We start from the raw sequence: 17,627 nt of genomic DNA on the forward strand, positions 1-17,627 counted from the left end.
CTTAAAAATAGATGCGCAACATGTGGAAAAAATAGATACACTATGTAGTGAAATTTTCTAAGGGAGGATGTTGTTCTGCGGAGTCGAGGCCTCGGTATTTGTAATATCTTGGCTGAGGTCCAGGTGACCAAAAAACAACAAAAAACAGTTCTTCCCACCAAACGTGCACACTGTGTACATATTTCCTTTGTCTGTCGTCACAGGAGATGCAGCATTTGAAGGCACCTCGAGTGGAGCTTCCTTTTGATTGCACCATGCAGGCTAAACTTGCAAAAAAGAAAAAAAAATGCTCCTGGAATATGCCGACGGCGCGCCTCGCAGTCATCGCACACGTCTCCGTGGAGCGTGAGAGCTTTGTCTATATCAGGACTTTTAACTAAGTCTCATATAAAATAAAAAGAAAAAAAAGAAAAAGACATTTTAAAAAAAATCATTCCTCATTCCTCCTCCTCCTCCTCCTCTTCCTCCTCCCTAACCTCCACTCTGGTAACTTCAGCTCCCCGAATGCACCATTTTGAAATCATTGTTTATTATCGTCAGATGCTGGTTTGTAGTACCTCGTCAGAAATGACCTCTCTTGTGTAGAAAACACTTCTCTCTGCGCATGTTCAGCTGGACCGAAAGAAATCCCCCTTCAGTCTGGTAAGGAACTGAATGTCAATTTTATTTTCAGCAAAAGGATAAAAACATCATCTGCACACGTGTGCCTCTTCAAAATAAATAATAATACATATCGGTTGTACAGGTGGACACCCAATCGAAACGTAATTTGTCGAAGCTGGAAAACAAAACAAAAAAGTCGGCACAATATGATTATCATACAGTGTGTCCTTTCACCATCAATATTCAAACCATTGACATTATTTATTTCATTTCTGAATGACAATATATGCTGGACTCTGCAAACTACAGAAGCAAAAATTCATTTACTTACAAACTGCAAATTCACTCAGGTAAGGCCTGTGACACTTTCTTCTTTTTTTTTTCCTTGTTTTTTTTTTGTTTTCTTCTAGAGTCTAGGTGTCGCGATTCTCGCACTCGAGCACAACAAGGACCGATCCATCAGCGAAGCCTTCTGATGTAGCAGACGTTCCCAGGCCCACCCGCCTCGTACGAAAAAAAGCAGAACAACTAAATCCTGACAGGTTATAGCTCAGAAATTATACATTGGACTTGGCAATAGAAAGGCGGAAGAAAAAACAGACTGAGACAAACACTACATTGCAACATCTGCAAGATGTATTGTTAGGAGAAAAAGAGAAATTATGTGTTTTCCTGTTTCACCCGGCGGAGACATCAAACTGACGGGAGCGTCATTCTTTTTACGATTCGCACAACTTATGTCTTCACATCACTTTCCTCAGCACATCGACTACGTGTTTATACTTTACTATACGTGTGCGCCTCATATAGTGCCGAGAGGTACGACTGAGTCCATGACTAATGTGGCTCTGGATTTAAATGTTTAGGAAATTTAGTCCCCTAAACAAAAAAAAAACAAAAAAAAAGAAGAAGAAGAAGAAGAAAAAAAAAGGACATATAAATTGTTGTCAAATTTCATATGAACAGTCAAGTGACTACTGATTAGCCACCAGGGACACTGCGTTTCATGAGAAACTTTTATGTTTTTTTTTTTTTTTAGCACAAAGATAGCAAAGGAATGCATCAAAGCAAAGAGTGCTGGGCCCGTGCCCATCGTTGGAATGAAAGGACAGATGCCTCCCCATAAAAACGTTCCAACATGTATGCATTCTGCAGTCAATGGTTGGACTCGAGCCTCAAAAATTTGAAACCTTTTAATGTCTTTTGCGCGCAAGGTTTCCTCCTCAGTCAAGCCACTTTTGAAGTCTGTGTCAAAACTCACCATGGCGCGCGCTTTTGAAAATCCAAACAGGGAGGTAAACAAACCAGAAACCTTTGAAGTCAAAGTGTTTTTCTTTCAGTCTCCTGTGTTGTCTTTGAATCTTTTCCCTCCGATGCACCGAGGCAGACAAAAATCACTTTCTCTGACAATAAATTACTCGTATTTTTTTTTAAATTTTTTTTTTAAAGTCCCAGACATGTTAAGATGACACATTTAAGGGCTATGAGAAGACACTGGTGCCGTCGCTGTTGCCGTACAGGTCGGCCAGCTTTTTGAAGCGCGGACCCCAGTTGCTGAGATAGTCGTAGTTCTGATCTGAGTCTGTACTTAGTGACTCTAACGAGCTTAGTGATTCGGCTACGGAGCCGCTGCCTTCGAACGCGTATGTCTGCAGGGAGTCGTAAGGGGGAGCTGACGGGTCCACGTCAGCGTCCTTCAGCCGCTCCCAAATAAACTCCCGAAACACCACGTTGTCTGGCAGCGATTTATAAGGCGGGCGAGGAGCCGAGGGGTAATGGAAGAAGGTCGGCGTGTCCGGCGTGACGTCTCGCCGCACGTTGGGGTCTCTGATGACGTTGAGGTTGCGCAGAGTCACCATGTCGAAGGCCTCCGTGTCCTCCTCTCCGCCGCCCTCGTCGTCGTAGCGGACGATGTTCTCTCTGATGTCTCGCTCCTCCTCGAGAATCAGAGGCTCCTTCCGTCTCCGACGCATCGTCACAATTAGCAGAACCATCACTGCAGAGACGAGGGGGAGAAGAGGCGGCCGAGTCAATATCGACTGACGGCGTGCAATCGTTCTGTGCCAGTCAGCTGGAAGTAACAAACAGGAAGAGCTGAAAACACCGACAGTAATTCCGAACCAGGGGGTACTTCTACCCCCCCGGGGGGTTCTTGTGCAGTTGCCAGAAGGTAAATGGAAAGCTTGCAGAGCGGTGCAACGAACCGGAATAAATGTAAATTAAACACCAGGCTACGTGTGGCAATTTAAAGTGTGCAAAAGATAGTTAGAGCGAGTCTAGAGGCATAAACATTCGGCTAAAAATAATGGACAAATGGTTTAAATAACTGCTAAAAGTCATTTTTTCTCTAAATAACTAAAATGACTTCACAGCTTAAGTAGCTAAAAGTATTAAAAACTGCTTAAGTAGTTAGTAATAAACATTACTAATTAAGTATTGAGTTCAAACTAAATGATTAAAATTGATGCTAAAAGCAATAAAAAAAAGTTAAGATTATTATCTAAGGTAAACAGTGGAAATAGGATAAACAAATGAAATAGAGGGCTAAAGTAAACAAATAAGTTGTATATAATGAATAAATAAATAGTATAAAAAAAGATGCAGGTCAAATACTGAGCTTACATAATAAACAGATGTAATACTGCATTAAAGTAAATTATTGAAACTGTTAGCTGTAAGTAATTGATAAAGTAGCTTGAAACCTAAAGGGTTCAAATACAGAGAAACGAGCTTTGGCTTAAACAAACAAACCTGCGGTACAAATGCAAACATGATTAAACAACCCATCAATTAACAGCGTTGCCTAACATAAACACAAAAAAAAGTTAAAAAGCTCCACATTTGAAACATTATGCTTAAATGTACGAGTTCTCCAGACGGGGTTGTGGGAGCATGTCTGACAAAACAGCTTGGAGCCCACTGTTTTATTACCTGTGTGGAGTTTACAACGCTGAAACCTGAAATGTCATATATTGTATTTCGCCCCCGTGTGTTTCACTCAGCCTACATTTTGGTCCGAGACTCGTACATAACTCCACCAAAACTGGAATCCGTGGCCCTCTGAGAACTTACCAGAAGCCCTCCTCCAGCCTGTGCTCCCTCTCCCATACATTATTGCTGAAAATAACTCTACGCCCAAGCAAACTGGCAAATGTCTAATGATCCTCTATCCATCAATGTCGAGCGGGTGCCAGTGAAATATCGTTCCGCGGGCCCATATTTCTTTTCCTTCCCGGCATCGAGCCACCGCAGGTGGTGGGGGGGGTGGAGGGAGGGGGAAAGAGGCCCAGGAACCAAATTCAAACACCACTTTACACCCTCTAATAAGGGAGCAAATGGAGGAGATGGAAGGGAGGAAGAAGTGTCACGCCGAAAGACCCGCGGGAGACGAATGGGCAGCTCACTGTTGGCTATTTGGTGACTGCGCTGCAACCCTACAACAGCAGCACCAGCATCACATCAACGGTGGGTTTTTTTTTTTTTTTTTTTTTCCCCGCGAAAGACTTGGAACGGTCCCTCCGGTTGAAACAGCACTACCAATAACCACGACACTTTTTTTGTTTTTTGTTTTTTTGTTTTTTTGCAGCGCTTTCAAACAGAGCGCCAGACATTTCAGTGTGAGATCGTTTCTTCTGATTTTAGGCGCTCGAGTCATTCGGAATTCTATGCGATTCAGCGACGCTTCTCCAAAGTGAATTACAAAGTGGCACATTTGAAACAGAATATTCTCAGTGCTTTCCAGCGAAGCTCTTCAGGGTTTAATGCCTAGAAGGCAGCCGCGATGTGTCACGGACCGGAAACGGGCCGGCGTCCCGTCACGAACTACGAGGATGAGCGGGTGGATGGCTGAGCATGCAAATGCTCGGCGTGCGTGAGGCACCGAGGTTGTCCTGTAAGAAACGATTTCCAGCCGAGGCAGTTTAGCAAACACAACCGTGATGCGAGCCCCCCGCCCCTGCTCCCCTCACCCGCCTCTCCGTAGTGTACTGACGATGTATCCCGAATGAGAACCAGAACAAAAGGAGATCAATTTAGTGCTACAAAGGCTTTTTGCTGTAATTGAATTGTTTAAATGATCTACCACACTCAATCGATAGTGAACAAGGTGAGTTTTCTGCGCTGCCCTTTTTCCTACCAGCAGGCATCACTTTCTCATTAGAGTATTTTTCTATTCGCCGCGTGATTTGGGTGAACTTGGGGACTGATTATTTACTCATTTGTCACCCACACGCTTCTCTATGTCTCTGTGCCGCGGTGGAATTTACGAGAGGGGAATTAATCAGCGGCTGTGACGCTGTCTGACATGAAAGGAAGCTTTATGTCCTAATGTTAATTAAAGGTAGCTCCATCACGTTTGTAGTCATGTCATTGAAATAGGAAAAAACTCCATCCCAAACTATTATTACAGGCCCCAAAGACCTATTTAATTCTTCTATCTGTGAGTAATGAGGTCCAACGTCAACACGACTCTCTGCCAAGGTTGGAATTTCAATTGGACACTTGACATACTGAATAAAATGTTCAACCCAATGAGCCTTACTTCTACCACAACTACATTTAGGAAGCAACGCTCGACTTCAACCTAATCGGAATTAACCATCGACACTGGTCGCTGATTGGTCCGTGAGAGTGAGCCAACGTTAATGCCAACAATTTTCCAGACTATAATCACAGCGAAGAAAACTGATGATGTGAGCAGCAGTCTGGGAACACCGGGGTCCTACTTGCACAGTGGGTCAAATAAGATGTCCGAACTGTATTGCCAGTTGACTGAATTTGGTCAAACGAATTGGATTTGCCTGTTCAATATGACTATTTGACTATCCGTTCTTTTTCCCTTCATGTAGACTATCTGGCAGCTGATGTGGCTCGGGAGTCTGATCAGAATGCCTCCTGGGAGCGTCTCCTGCTGGAGGGTTTTCCCGGCACGCCCGAACTGGGGTAGACCCAGTAGGCGCCGGAGAGATTATATATCTCATCTCCGAACGCCTCGGGATCCCCCTCACCCGCCCACCCCCACCCCCACCGGATGAGCTGGAAAACACAATTCTGGGTAAACCTGCTCGACCTGCTGCCACGGCGACCCGACCCCGGATAAAGCGAAGGAAAATAGATTGACGGGAAGACTACCTCGCAATCAGAAAATTCGCAGCTATTCTCATTCCCCCTTGTGTCTGGATTGCCGAGGGTTTCTCAAGCGCAGTTTATTTTCATGCAATGAAGGTTGGTGGGTCATTCCTCCATCGCTCCCCCCCCCCCCCCCCCACACACACACCTTTGGCTTCCGTGCAGGTTTGCCCGAGGCAGCTGCTGCCTGGTGGACCCTTCGTTAACCCGATCCGCACAAGCAGACCATCCTCTGACGGGGCGGCGGTGGACGACGAGGACCGGCGGTTGCCCTCACGAGACGGACATCGCAGTCAAAAACATCCTTTAGTCTGGTCCGCGCCACAACGCGATGACCCTGCGTTGTTTCCCCACCACCTGTACCCAAGTGACGCAATCCCGGCGGCACAGCGGGACAACTCGGGGTCGGGGTGTTCCGCCGCTCAGAAACCTTAACCTGAGCGCGATGAGGCGGCTTCACCCCGGTTGCCCTCCGTGCGGCTCCGGTAGCCGACTCTCCTCCTCCGTAGGGAGCCGAGGGAGTTCACCGTGTTGTGTTTAATGTCCGTGTACGGAAAAAAAACAAAAAAAACTGCTCGACTTGAATGATTTGGCTTTTCGAGTTTCAGCTCGACCGCCAATACATACAAATTGTAAACTCACCCAAAGAGAAGGGTTAACGAAAATAATCATGGAAAGACAAAGTCCTATCAGTGTGTTTCAGTACATTCAGTTCTTTTCTGAGGCCGCTCAGTTTCTGTCATCAGACCAGACAGAACATGTCGCCGCAGTAAGGGTTCTAATTAAAAGCTTGATTAGTTGCTGGATTATTAAAACAGCTGTTGTCAGATAGCTAATGGGAAAAACTTGCGAGACAATTTTTACATAAAGCGAGAGCATAATATTAATACGTACCTGATGTTCTCACAGCTTCGGTATGAGAATAGAAAGTTAGGACGTGTGTACAAAAATATACCGGCAGAATAAAACATAAATGGAGTAACTTTTGTATATTTCCATAAAGACATGAAAATAGAAAATAAATGTCAGGAGTTAAACTCTGTTCTGAGTATAATTTGGTCATTTATCTCTTGCCGTAGGCTAAAAACAACAAATGCAAAATGCTTTCTGATAAAGGGTTTTGATTTCTGAGTATCTGTATACATAAAAACATCACACTGTTTCACTATTTCCAATTTCTACACGTATTACTTGCAAGAAGTAGCGGGACCATTTGAGCAAGCCAACATAATTTAAAGGATTTGGTTGAAATTATTTCAATTAAAATTTCTTCATCAGTCATCAGCACCAAGGTCAAGTCTTGAAATGATTATTTTGTCAAATAAAAAGTCCAAAACCAAAAGACATTCAGTCTCCAACGACATAAAAAAAAAACAAAGAAACCTACTTCTGAGTCGCTCAAAACAGCAAATCACTCGGCCGTTTTTGCTGCTCAATAAGTGACTCGCGCAATTAATTGATTTTCACAACGGCTGCCGATTAACATCATGCGACTTATGGTTTTGAATTCACGGCGGAAAAAAAACAACAACAAAGAACTGCGACGCGCGTGGAAAGGGAGCGCGAGCGAGGAAGATAAAGGCGTCTGGGCAAATAAAAAGGTGTCATGCCTCCTCAGCAACGTGACAGATATCACTCTCCTCCAGGGATGACATCGTCTCTCGCGTTCGGCACCGCAGCTTGATAAAGAGCACAGAAACAATCAGCATCAGCGAACATGACACACTCCGTCTTTACCGGCTGCATTTTATTCTTTATCAGTGCTGCTGTATGTTTGCCGCGTGACTCAAATAGCGTTTTTTTTTGTTTGTTTTTTTCTCGTGGCGTCTGTGTTGTCGTTGATGTTATCTGTTAACTGTGCATCTGCCCATGTCACGCGCGCGCCACCTATTTTGTTTTATCAACATTTTTGTTTTTATTTTGCTCTCTGTATCCTTTCTGAAAGCTGTGAGCAAATTTTTTTTGACCCCCCCCCACCCCCACTCATTATCCTCCCGCCCCACCTCCACCCCAACCACCCCACACTCCTAATCCTCCAACACGAGGTCTTCAGCTTCTTGCCAGACGTAATGACAAAGACAAATCTGCTGTTAATTGGTTTCTTCTGTTTAATAAAGGGGTTCATTTCCTTTTCCCGTCTTTTGCGTGTCAACCATTCGCAGGATGCAACGACGCGCGAAGTCGAGCTTAAAGATCGGATCTGAAAAATAAATCGTCGACAGACACATAAATAGAGACGCAGGCAGAGGACCTTCCACGGGGGACACGTGGTAAAATGAGAGACAGATGAATTGGACACGGTGATTTATAGAATGAGTCTGATAAGCAATGCTCCGATAGAGATGTCTGTCTGGAGATTTGGAGTGCTACCTAACGTCCTAATTGGCCCTCTGGAGGACTGAACAGAAGCCTGACCTGTACTGGGGGGAGGGAGGAGGAGGGGAAGGGGTGGGGGGGGGGGATCCTAACAAAAATAATGATCGTCTCAGTAGTTTGGACATATATCATCCGAAAGCGACTGCATCATTAAAAATAAAGTGAAAAAAAAAAGTTTGTAAATGACATCTTTCATAAGGATATTTGTGCTCCGGCATTTTCAGGACTATTACTGCAAGAAGTAGAGGACAAGCTCAGTAATTAAATCTAAAAATATCAACCCGTGATTAATGACCACTTAGCTTATGAGTGTGTGGCGCTAATGCCAATGTGCACAAAGCTCTCCGTGTGTGCTTTGAAGGAGGGCAGGTGAAGTCTGCACGGTTTTCCTCTCCGCTGCTGTTTGCGTGATTGAAGCTCTCAGACACACACAAAAAAAAAAAAACTGATGAACACCGAGACGAGACGAGGAAGTGGCGTTCCCGAGAGCTCTCCGCACGCAACGCCGTTATTAGACTCGGCCACGGCGGCGGATAACTAGAATTATGTATTTCTGGCGGGCAGCGTGTGGCTCCTCTCACCTGATGAGAACGAAGGAGATGGATGGAGGGAGGTCGGGGGGGGGGGGGGGGGGGGGGTGTCGTAAAATAGATAAATAAATAAAAACGCAAGACTGACAGCACCTGAGGATGACAGCAGCGAGACGCAGCTCGGGTCTTATTCCGGGTGCTCGTGTCTCGTCTCATCCACAACAGCACAATCACACGCAATCACAGCCTCAATTGCAACCTACAGATTGAAAAAGAATCTTGGTGGAAGACTATCAAGGAAGGATCAGAATAAAGGATTGGACGGAGCGGTCACGCATGAGCTGTTAATACAAAAAGGGGAGACGGGGGGGAGGGGAAAGGGGGGGGGGGTATGTACAAAGAGGAGACAGAGGAAAAGAAGGAAAAGAGGCTGATCCAATTGAGCAAAAACAAGACGGATGGAGGACAAGTGAGGACGCACGTTCACACAAACAGAGAGACCAAATGCGACTTGGAGGTGTATTAAACCGGAGGCCATTAGTTCTGAGCCCGCGGCCTCAGGCCGAACAGAACAGAGCCAGCTTTCATTAGCGGTGCCGGGTTCAGGGGCTGTGCAGCCACGTATACCCCCCCTCCCCCTCCCTGTTGATCTTTTTGAAGTTTTCATTCATCACATGAAGTATTATCCGTCGCGATGAAAAAGCAGGCAGACTTCAAGGGGACGGGAATAAAAAGCCAAGTTTGACCCCATCAAAGATCCCATTTCAGTTATCGCACGCGCTGTTTAGATCCTCCCTCGCCTCTTTCAACGAAGAGGCACCTGAGCGTTAAACTATGACTCTGCCCTGATGGGGGTAACGCTTTGTCAGTGGGTTTTATGAGCGATAATGCAGCTCGGAGGTGGCGGGCTCGGCGCCGCATCGTCTTTAAGAGTCCGTTAATGAATTCTCATTTACAAGTGTCTCCACTATCATCTTAACATATGGTGTTACGGAGGGAGAGGCAGCAGCCGAGTGTCCTTGATACGCAGTATTTCCATACAGCACTTTATATCTACGAGCTCCTCGAGTTATTATTGAGTTAATAAAATACACTGACGTGTGTCTTGGGGGAAGCCGTCGCGAGGGGTCCCTGAGAAAACGATGTTAAATCTAAAAAATAAAAAAAAACAACTCATCAGCGACTCCGGTTTGCCTTCGGGCGCAGATTTCTCTCAATGAAAATGCACTTTATCTTTTTAGTGCTCAAACCCAGGAGGGCCGGGCTGTCGCAGAAATGACAAATTATCCTAATTGGAAGTTTTTAAAAAGGGAGGGATAAGAAAAGACCAACGTGTGTTTGTCTTTGTGTCCAATCAAGGGAATGTTAAATAGAGGGTTCCCACTTTGAGTCAAATGTTGGATTCCCTGACTTTTGCGTATTAAAAAGCCGAAATTCCAGGACCGCTAATGACGAGACAAATGTCTGTCTCTCTCTCTGTGACGGACTGCCGATCTGAATGGTTAGATGACCACTCATGCTACCAAACATACACGTTGACAATAACTAGCCAACTAACGTTACAGCTACATACGTGGAAAATATTACATTTTTTTATAAAGGGCAGCTACGATTTAAACATGAAAAGAAAGTTCCCTGATATTCCCCCCAAAAATGTCAAATTCTCTGACATTTCTGGTTTAGGCACATAAAGAGTATCTTACCTTCCTTCAGAGGCTGAACGAGTTAAATACTGAACATGAAGTCAAGGTAACCAAATATATTTGATCAAAAAAAGTCCACAGCATCAACAGAAGACTCTAAAATTCCCTCCAAAAAAACCCCAAAACAACTTGTACTTTCTCCAGCTAATTCATCTCGTTGGCAGGATTTCACTCGTATTTTACTCATAAAACATCCCGGCTGCTATTCAGAGCCGGGCACGACCGAGGTCATGTGTATTTACCAAAGGAGGAAGTACGGGGGGGTGGGGGGGGGGACACTCCCCCCTCCCACAGGTTTGACCTGCGCAAGACCTCCAGATGCAACTCTATTTTCGCGAGGCTGCTCCGACACACTCAAGCTGCCGCCGAAGAATGCTTAACAGATAAGTGTGAATTGCGCCGTAAATACCGGGGTCCCGCTGCGGGGACTGTAAATCCACATCACCTCCCTTTTAAGTCTGAAATTCAAAAGGTTGTTAGCCTATACACACACAGTATACCCCCCCACCCCTGCGATTCGGCGGACAAATGGAGCTGAGCCCGTAAGCCAAACAAACTCGGAAGTGAAGCCGCGGTAATGTAGAATCTATATAAGCAGTCAGGGATCTCTTTAGATTTGCTAAGGGACTAAATTATTATGGGAGCAGGGGAGGTCAGAGAAGAGGGAGAGTGTGTGTGTGTGTGTGTGTGTGTGTGTGTGTGTGTTTTTTTGGGGGGGGGGGCTGAAGAGCGAGGGAGCATCTTTTTAATTTTCTTTTCAAGTCAGATTATTATTATTATAAAAAAAAAAAGAAGCAATATTAAAGAAGGTCAAATTGTTGCATCACAAAGATGGATTTTGTTTTGGTTGTTTTGCGCATTCTTTAGAGCAGCTGTCTGTAAAAAAAAAAAAAAAAAATGTCTCAAGCAAAAGAAACTGTCAGATATCTGATCTCGTACACATATGCGTCTGATACCATTCATATATATTTGATGAATTAGATTCCCTAATGTGATCGACGCCGCTCCTTCAGAGCTCTGCTGCAAGAGAACTCGTTGGCCTGCCTGCCATTCAGTCACCGTTCTTCTGATGTCTTACAGACCAAACGATTAATCAATCAATCAATCAATCAATCAATCAATCGAGAAAACAATCAGCAGGTTAATTATCAATGAAAATAATAATTCACATAGAAATAATCCCGATAAGGAGAGTTCAGGGCGTCTCCGTGCGTCATTCGCTCATTTTGGTTTGTCATATTTGCAGTTGGGGAGGCGGGGGGGGGGGGGGGGGGGGTGGCGAAGCAGCTCGGCCACAAACACACACTTCCAGCTGAAGTTTACGGCTCGGGGACGCTGGCAACTCGTCCTAAAAAAAAATTAAAAAAAAAAAAAAAAAAAAAAAAGGTTGACTCCGCCGAAGCTTCACTTCACCGAGGCAAATATTGTGCTGCTAATATCCACAATGACAGCCCGCGTCTTGGCTGCGTTCACTCACTGTTTGAGCAACATCAGGAGCTATTAGCTGCTGACACCGCTGGCTGTTTTATTGCTTTTCTGCAGATCTGCTTCTTTTTATTTTTTTGGGGACAATGTTTTAGCTTCTTTTTCTTTCTTTTTTTTTTGCTGCACTCATCTGCTGTGAGTGCATTGGCATTCATTTGGAATAAAGTTGTTGTAATGAGCTGCAGTCATTTTCTTTTTTCTCGCTCCTTAACTGCGGAAATCTGAGGACACGAAGCATTTGTTTAAATCGACCAGCGAGCAGCGGCGCGATGAACATTCAGTTAAGTACTGCACTTCATTTGAGGTGCTTAAACTGCTCGAGAATATTATATAATATTTGTAAACTTCTGCTCTTCTAAAAGTGAAGAGATAAATATCACACTTTTTTTCCCCTTTACTTCATATATTTCACAGCAAGTGGTTTTACTTAAAGGAGCAGTGTGTCGGATTTAGTGGTATCTAAAAGCAACCAAAGTGTATGTAAAATTGCTCAATTAACATTATAATGCTAAAACATCAGTGATAATTCACCAATTTTTCTGCATACTAAGTACTTAAAGCTTCTATACTTGAATCCACTTAAAAACCAGCACGGTATAACGGCAAAGCGTGCAATACACCCATCAGTCCACTGGAGGGTGCAGAGTGAGCGTCACGTTTTGAAAAGTACACGAGGTCAAAGAAAGAGGTCATAAAACAAAGGTCGTATGATGGAGGTCATTTGACAAAGTTTAAAAGCTCTAAAGTCCGAGCACGGAGGGACGTCGGGTCGTGGTCGGTTGGACCAAACCCGGGATTTTTCACCCAGGAGGCCGAGATTCGAGTCGGAGAGAGAGCAAAGAAGTCTTTTCCCAACTCTTAACAAAGCAGCCGTTTATGTAGTTTTCCGTCCCGAGATACACGACTTTTACTTGTAACCGAGTATTTTCACATTGTGGTGTTGCTGCTAAAGTACTTATTCCAGCTCTGCCTGCAAGACAAACAACATCATTAACAGACAAACTGTCAACAAACTCGGTCGTATTGGCGTGTGACTACTCTTTCATTATAGAATTAAACGTTTGGCTTCAAACAGAGACCCGCCAAACAACCAGGAATTAAAAAAAAAAAAAAAAAACAGGTTGTAAAAACGCAGCATCTGTCACCTCGACAACAGTCGCACGGGTCCAACTCCGAGCTTTTGTAGTCGCGTTTGCGCAGACTCCCGTCTCGGAGATGGTTCTGGCGCGACGGGCGGGGTTGTGGTGGTGGTGGTGGGATGGGGGGGGGCGGGTGGGGTGCGTGTCTTACCCAGGAGTGTGATGATGCAGCCCAGGATGGCGAGCAGGGCGCCGGTGCTGAGCCCGGTCGCCGTGTAGGCCACGGCTCCGCAGGACACGGCCACGCCGTCCGAGTCGCAGTCGCACACGCGCACCGACAGCGTGTTGGTGCTGCTGAGGGCGGGGCTGCCGCTGTCCACGATCAGCACGGGCAGCCGGTACACGGCCTGCTCCCGTCTCCTGAAGCCGCCTCGCTTCGTCAGCACGGACGCCGTGTTGTCTGCGGGGCGGAAATCAGAGCATCACAATCGGCGCGTAGACTTTTGCGAGAGAGAGGGAGCGAGCGACAGGGCCGCGTTTCATTTGCGTGCCGAGTTCATCGGCTTCAGATGAACAAATGAACTGCAAATATACACGGCTGGCGGGAGGCTGAGCCTTTTCTCCCGCGATGGTTGCTGCGCCTCGCTCGATTCTCTTTGAACAGTATTAAAAGCAGGAATGTCAACAGATGGTGTCATTAACACGATTCATTATATGGCACGCTGTGGCATCTCTCCCTGGTCTTGACCACCTGTTGGCTGATAACAGCTTTGGTTTAATGGTAGAGATCTAATATGAAATCTGAGCGCACGGGAGGAGCAAAGAGGCCGACTGAGGAGAACAACGCGCCATTTAAAAGAAGAAAAAAAAAAAAGCCACGTCAACGACAGCCGTGTCACTGGATTGAAACGCACCCCTCAAATCGAGCAGTCACGATTTGAAATGTAGATTTCTTTTTTTTTTTTCCGCCTTGAAGGACAGCTCCTTTGTTCGCCTGAGGGATTTTTCAGATTGCTCTCAGAAGTCGGAGAAAAAAGTAAAAAGAATATAGAAAGGGGCGTCTCTTGTAAATGTCATATTAGTTAAAAATCGGATTAGTATTCTCACGGATGAAGGAAAACACAGCTGGCTGGTAACAACTGTGATGGTTTACCAAAAAAACAAAAAAAACACTTAAAATGTTAAACAACTAAATATGTTCTGGGACTAAATGTCAAACGTGCGTGTTATTACCAGCGAGGTCGAAAAACGCAGTTTAAACGGTGTAACTGTAAGTTAAGTGCAACGTTACGCCAACATGCGACATATCAAACATAATGTTCCAAGTCGATCGTCATTAACACGCCGCTGTGGACGTCTCCAAACTTCTCCGAAGGCTTTCTGTAAGATTTTGGAGACAGACTGCAGGAATTCGCTCCCATGCAGCCACTGAAACACGAAGGGAGGTCTGATTCGGGGCGATAAGGTCGTGTTTGCAGTCGGAGTTACAGTTCATGCTTCAGGATTTCAACAATGACAAACTCTCTGTGTATTTTTTTAAAGGGAAACTAGAGATCAATGTCTTTAGTCTGGTTGTTTAATTTGGAGTAACGTTTATATATTATTTGTATCTTATCCACGGTGTTTATTCAGTTCTACTGATTTTTTAAAACTTTGTGGTTTTTTTTTTGTTGTTGGGGGTGGGGGGGGGGGGGGACGGTGGGAGGGATTTTTCTGCCTTGTATTTTTTTTTTTATTCTTTATTTCTTTGCTTTTATTTTTGTGTGTTGTTTTAATTTTTTTTTATTGTCTGGCGCTACATAAATAACCCTTTTTTTTTTTTAATTTTAATTGGGACAATATCATGCTGAAAAAGGAAATGACCTTACCTTATCCCTCTTAATTATTAGCATATTAGACAAAACACATTCCGTAAGACTCGCCTGACTTTAACCGAGTGTTTTAGCGGCCTAACCTGACACTCGAGACACGCCTGAACCCTCCGAAGACTCGACAAACCACACGCGGACCGTTTCCTGCCAACTTGCCCAGATTTTAGTCGTCGACAGTCAGAAGGGAATCGCACGTTTTACAACTCACTGAATCCACTTGGAAACACATGACCCCACATTCCCCCACCTCCATTCTCATGTGTTCCTGTACCGAAAACAACATGGACAGCAACCGTCTGCTTGCACGGTTAATGTGCCCTGAAAGGGGCCAGAAAAGGAGGGGAGAAAAAAAAACAACCCAGATCCCAGATGGAGAGCTGAGACGGACCGCAGAGGGAACTGGAGGTGAGTTAACTTAGTAAACCGAAGCACGTATAGCTGCTCATTTACTAAATGTCTCCCTCTGCCGACACAGAAGTGATGTCTTCAGGCATACGTATCATGTTTAAAAAAAAAAAAAAAAAAAAACAACTAAATGTGACGGGAACGACTGGCAGCGACCAGATCTGGAGATTTAAGACTAGAATCTTTACACACCGCACACTATGTCATTTTATCTGCCGAGTATAAACACCAACTCACCCAGGCCGGAACAGGCTCGGCCCATCCTGGTCCAATCGGTCACCCGTCGGTTTGTAAACGGCCCGTTAAAAAGCCTCGGGTTCGGATATTGGCCGGCGCCGTCTTGCAAATTCGGAGCGGTTTGGAGGCGGAAGTGACCACGTTTGGACGAATTGAAGGGAGCGAGAGATGGATCTGACGATACTACGTCCCGCCCACCGACAGCTGTAACCTGACTGCACCACAGGCCTGTCAATCAAACAGACACGCCCCCCCCCCCCAAAAAAACCACAGCTTTTTGGAGCATCATTTTTAATTAATGATGGGATTATTTTTAAATGGAGCGCCAGACAACTAATAAGAAGGAGTGATTTTAACTAACGACACCAAAATAACTCTGTATTGACTTTGAATTGCATTTGAGAATTTGAACGGAGCTGGACGTTTTTTTGGAGCCAACCTCTACTGGCGCTCGGTGGTATTGCACTTAAAGGCACTTCCGCACTGGCCTCATTTTTCAGAACCGGAAGCTACATCCACCTTCATATACACGCTATGGTCACGCCCTGAATCGTTTTCATGAATATTCGCGTCCCTGCCTTTAACCGTGTTTTATTAACTAGATCCGCAATCCTTCTATAACCTTTGAGAAAACATACGCTACTTAACATTTCCAGATAATTTGGACAGAAATCATTTTTACTATATTCTTCACAAAATGTTGGACCCATTCTGAAATGAACACATGGAAAATGTACCAGCCTTTACAGGAAAAACACGAGTCTCCCATGTTTACCACACGTATGACACATGTTTACCACGTTTACCCCATGTGCGACACATGCGGTAACATGGGGAAAATATGTGGAAAGGTTTTCACGTGGGGAATCGAAATCAGCTTCGCATTTTCCAGAACCGCGTTTCCAATTGGGCAACCTACAAATTTCACATGTCCACAATCGTGTGGTCACGTGATCGCGAGTTTTTGCACGTGTGAAATTCATTTGTTTTTTTTTCCTGTAAGGGCGAACCCATTGTTCAGAGGTTTATTTTAATCTGAAGGGGACCTGAGCACAGGAGGCTCGACTTAAACAGAGGGAAGGACGATTAGATCCAATCTGAAAGGCAGTCAACCCGAACAGACCGTGATAGACCCCGGCAGCTGCGTGATGATCTATCAATTAACGAGCATATGTGGTCAAAAAGAGCCGCAGTGCAACAATATTATAACTTTACATCGGTTCTCTGAGAACAGAAGAGAAGCCTAATTCCAGAAATGTTTTGTTAATAACCTTCAAAGACTAAAAAAATAGAAAATCCAATTTCACCTGCTGCGCAACAACAAAACATTTTGTGGCCAGTTGTGGCAACGGGGAGACTGATGATGTTCTCACCAAATTAAATTTCTCTTTATTAAATTGAAAAAAGTAATATTAAAAAGCGTCCTTTCTTTAATTTTTGTTCACAAAGTCTACTTTATTGATTTCTGAAAATATTTACACTCGGATTATAACGTACCACAAAATACAAAGCTGATCCGTTGGGATTTATTGGGAAAGTAGAAATATTAACACACAGAACCAGACTCAGGAATTTGATTATTAAATTCATGGCTGTATAAAGTACGATGAAAATGTTTTTGTTAATCTCAGAAAATCCGCTATTAATGATCACAAACAAGACTTCATTCAATCTGTTTGAGCCAGAAAAAGCTTCATCCAGAAATGTTCTTCGTTCTATTTAGTTTCACGGGCCGTTTTTCACGTTATGCTGCTTCAGATTGTCTTCCAGCCCTCCACTTTGAGGGCCAACCGGACGGCTGGATGAACACTAACCACCCAATCCCTAAAAGAAACGGGACGGGACGGGGGGGGGGGGAGGGGGGGGGGTAAACAGACCCTTCCTTTGACGACGCCACGATCACAAGGAAACCGTCTTTCAGCCAAATTGCTCTTAATCTGCTGGGAGGTTACCTGACATAAAAAAAACAAAAAAAACATTTAATTCATCACATGTCCGCACTCACGTGGATTACCGAGGCTCGCCGTGTAAGGTAACGCGGCAGCCTTTACCGAGCTCACACTCGAACACAACACTCAACGCAGTGCATCACCTCTGAGAGCCTGTCAGCTGTGTACATGGTTTTTTCTTTTCTTTTTTTCTTCTTTATATACAAGAAAAAAAGCACTCTGCACAGCTCTTCTTTTTTTTTCTTTCTTTTTCTTATTACAG

At 44.6% G+C, this 17,627-nt stretch overlaps 1 protein-coding gene across 1 annotated transcript in view; it reads right to left on the reverse strand.

The window, feature by feature from the left end:
• Positions 1-643: 643 nt before the first annotated feature.
• Positions 644-17,627, reverse strand: part of LOC138204422 (cadherin-7-like) — a 109,722-nt gene continuing 92,738 nt past the window's right edge. The window contains exons 11-12 of the mRNA XM_069159678.1: positions 13,115-13,363; positions 644-2,599 (exon numbers count right to left, since the gene is read on the reverse strand). Coding sequence (XP_069015779.1) covers positions 2,085-2,599; positions 13,115-13,363 — 764 coding nt within the window. The 3' untranslated portion in view covers positions 644-2,084. The remainder of the gene's footprint in view (positions 2,600-13,114; positions 13,364-17,627) is intronic.

The sequence above is a fragment of the Embiotoca jacksoni genome, unplaced genomic scaffold (genome assembly GCF_022577435.1).
Source record: "Embiotoca jacksoni isolate LCO1_2020_lvr unplaced genomic scaffold, fEmbJac1.0.p SCAF_25, whole genome shotgun sequence".
NCBI classification, from domain to species: domain Eukaryota; kingdom Metazoa; phylum Chordata; class Actinopteri; family Embiotocidae; genus Embiotoca; species Embiotoca jacksoni.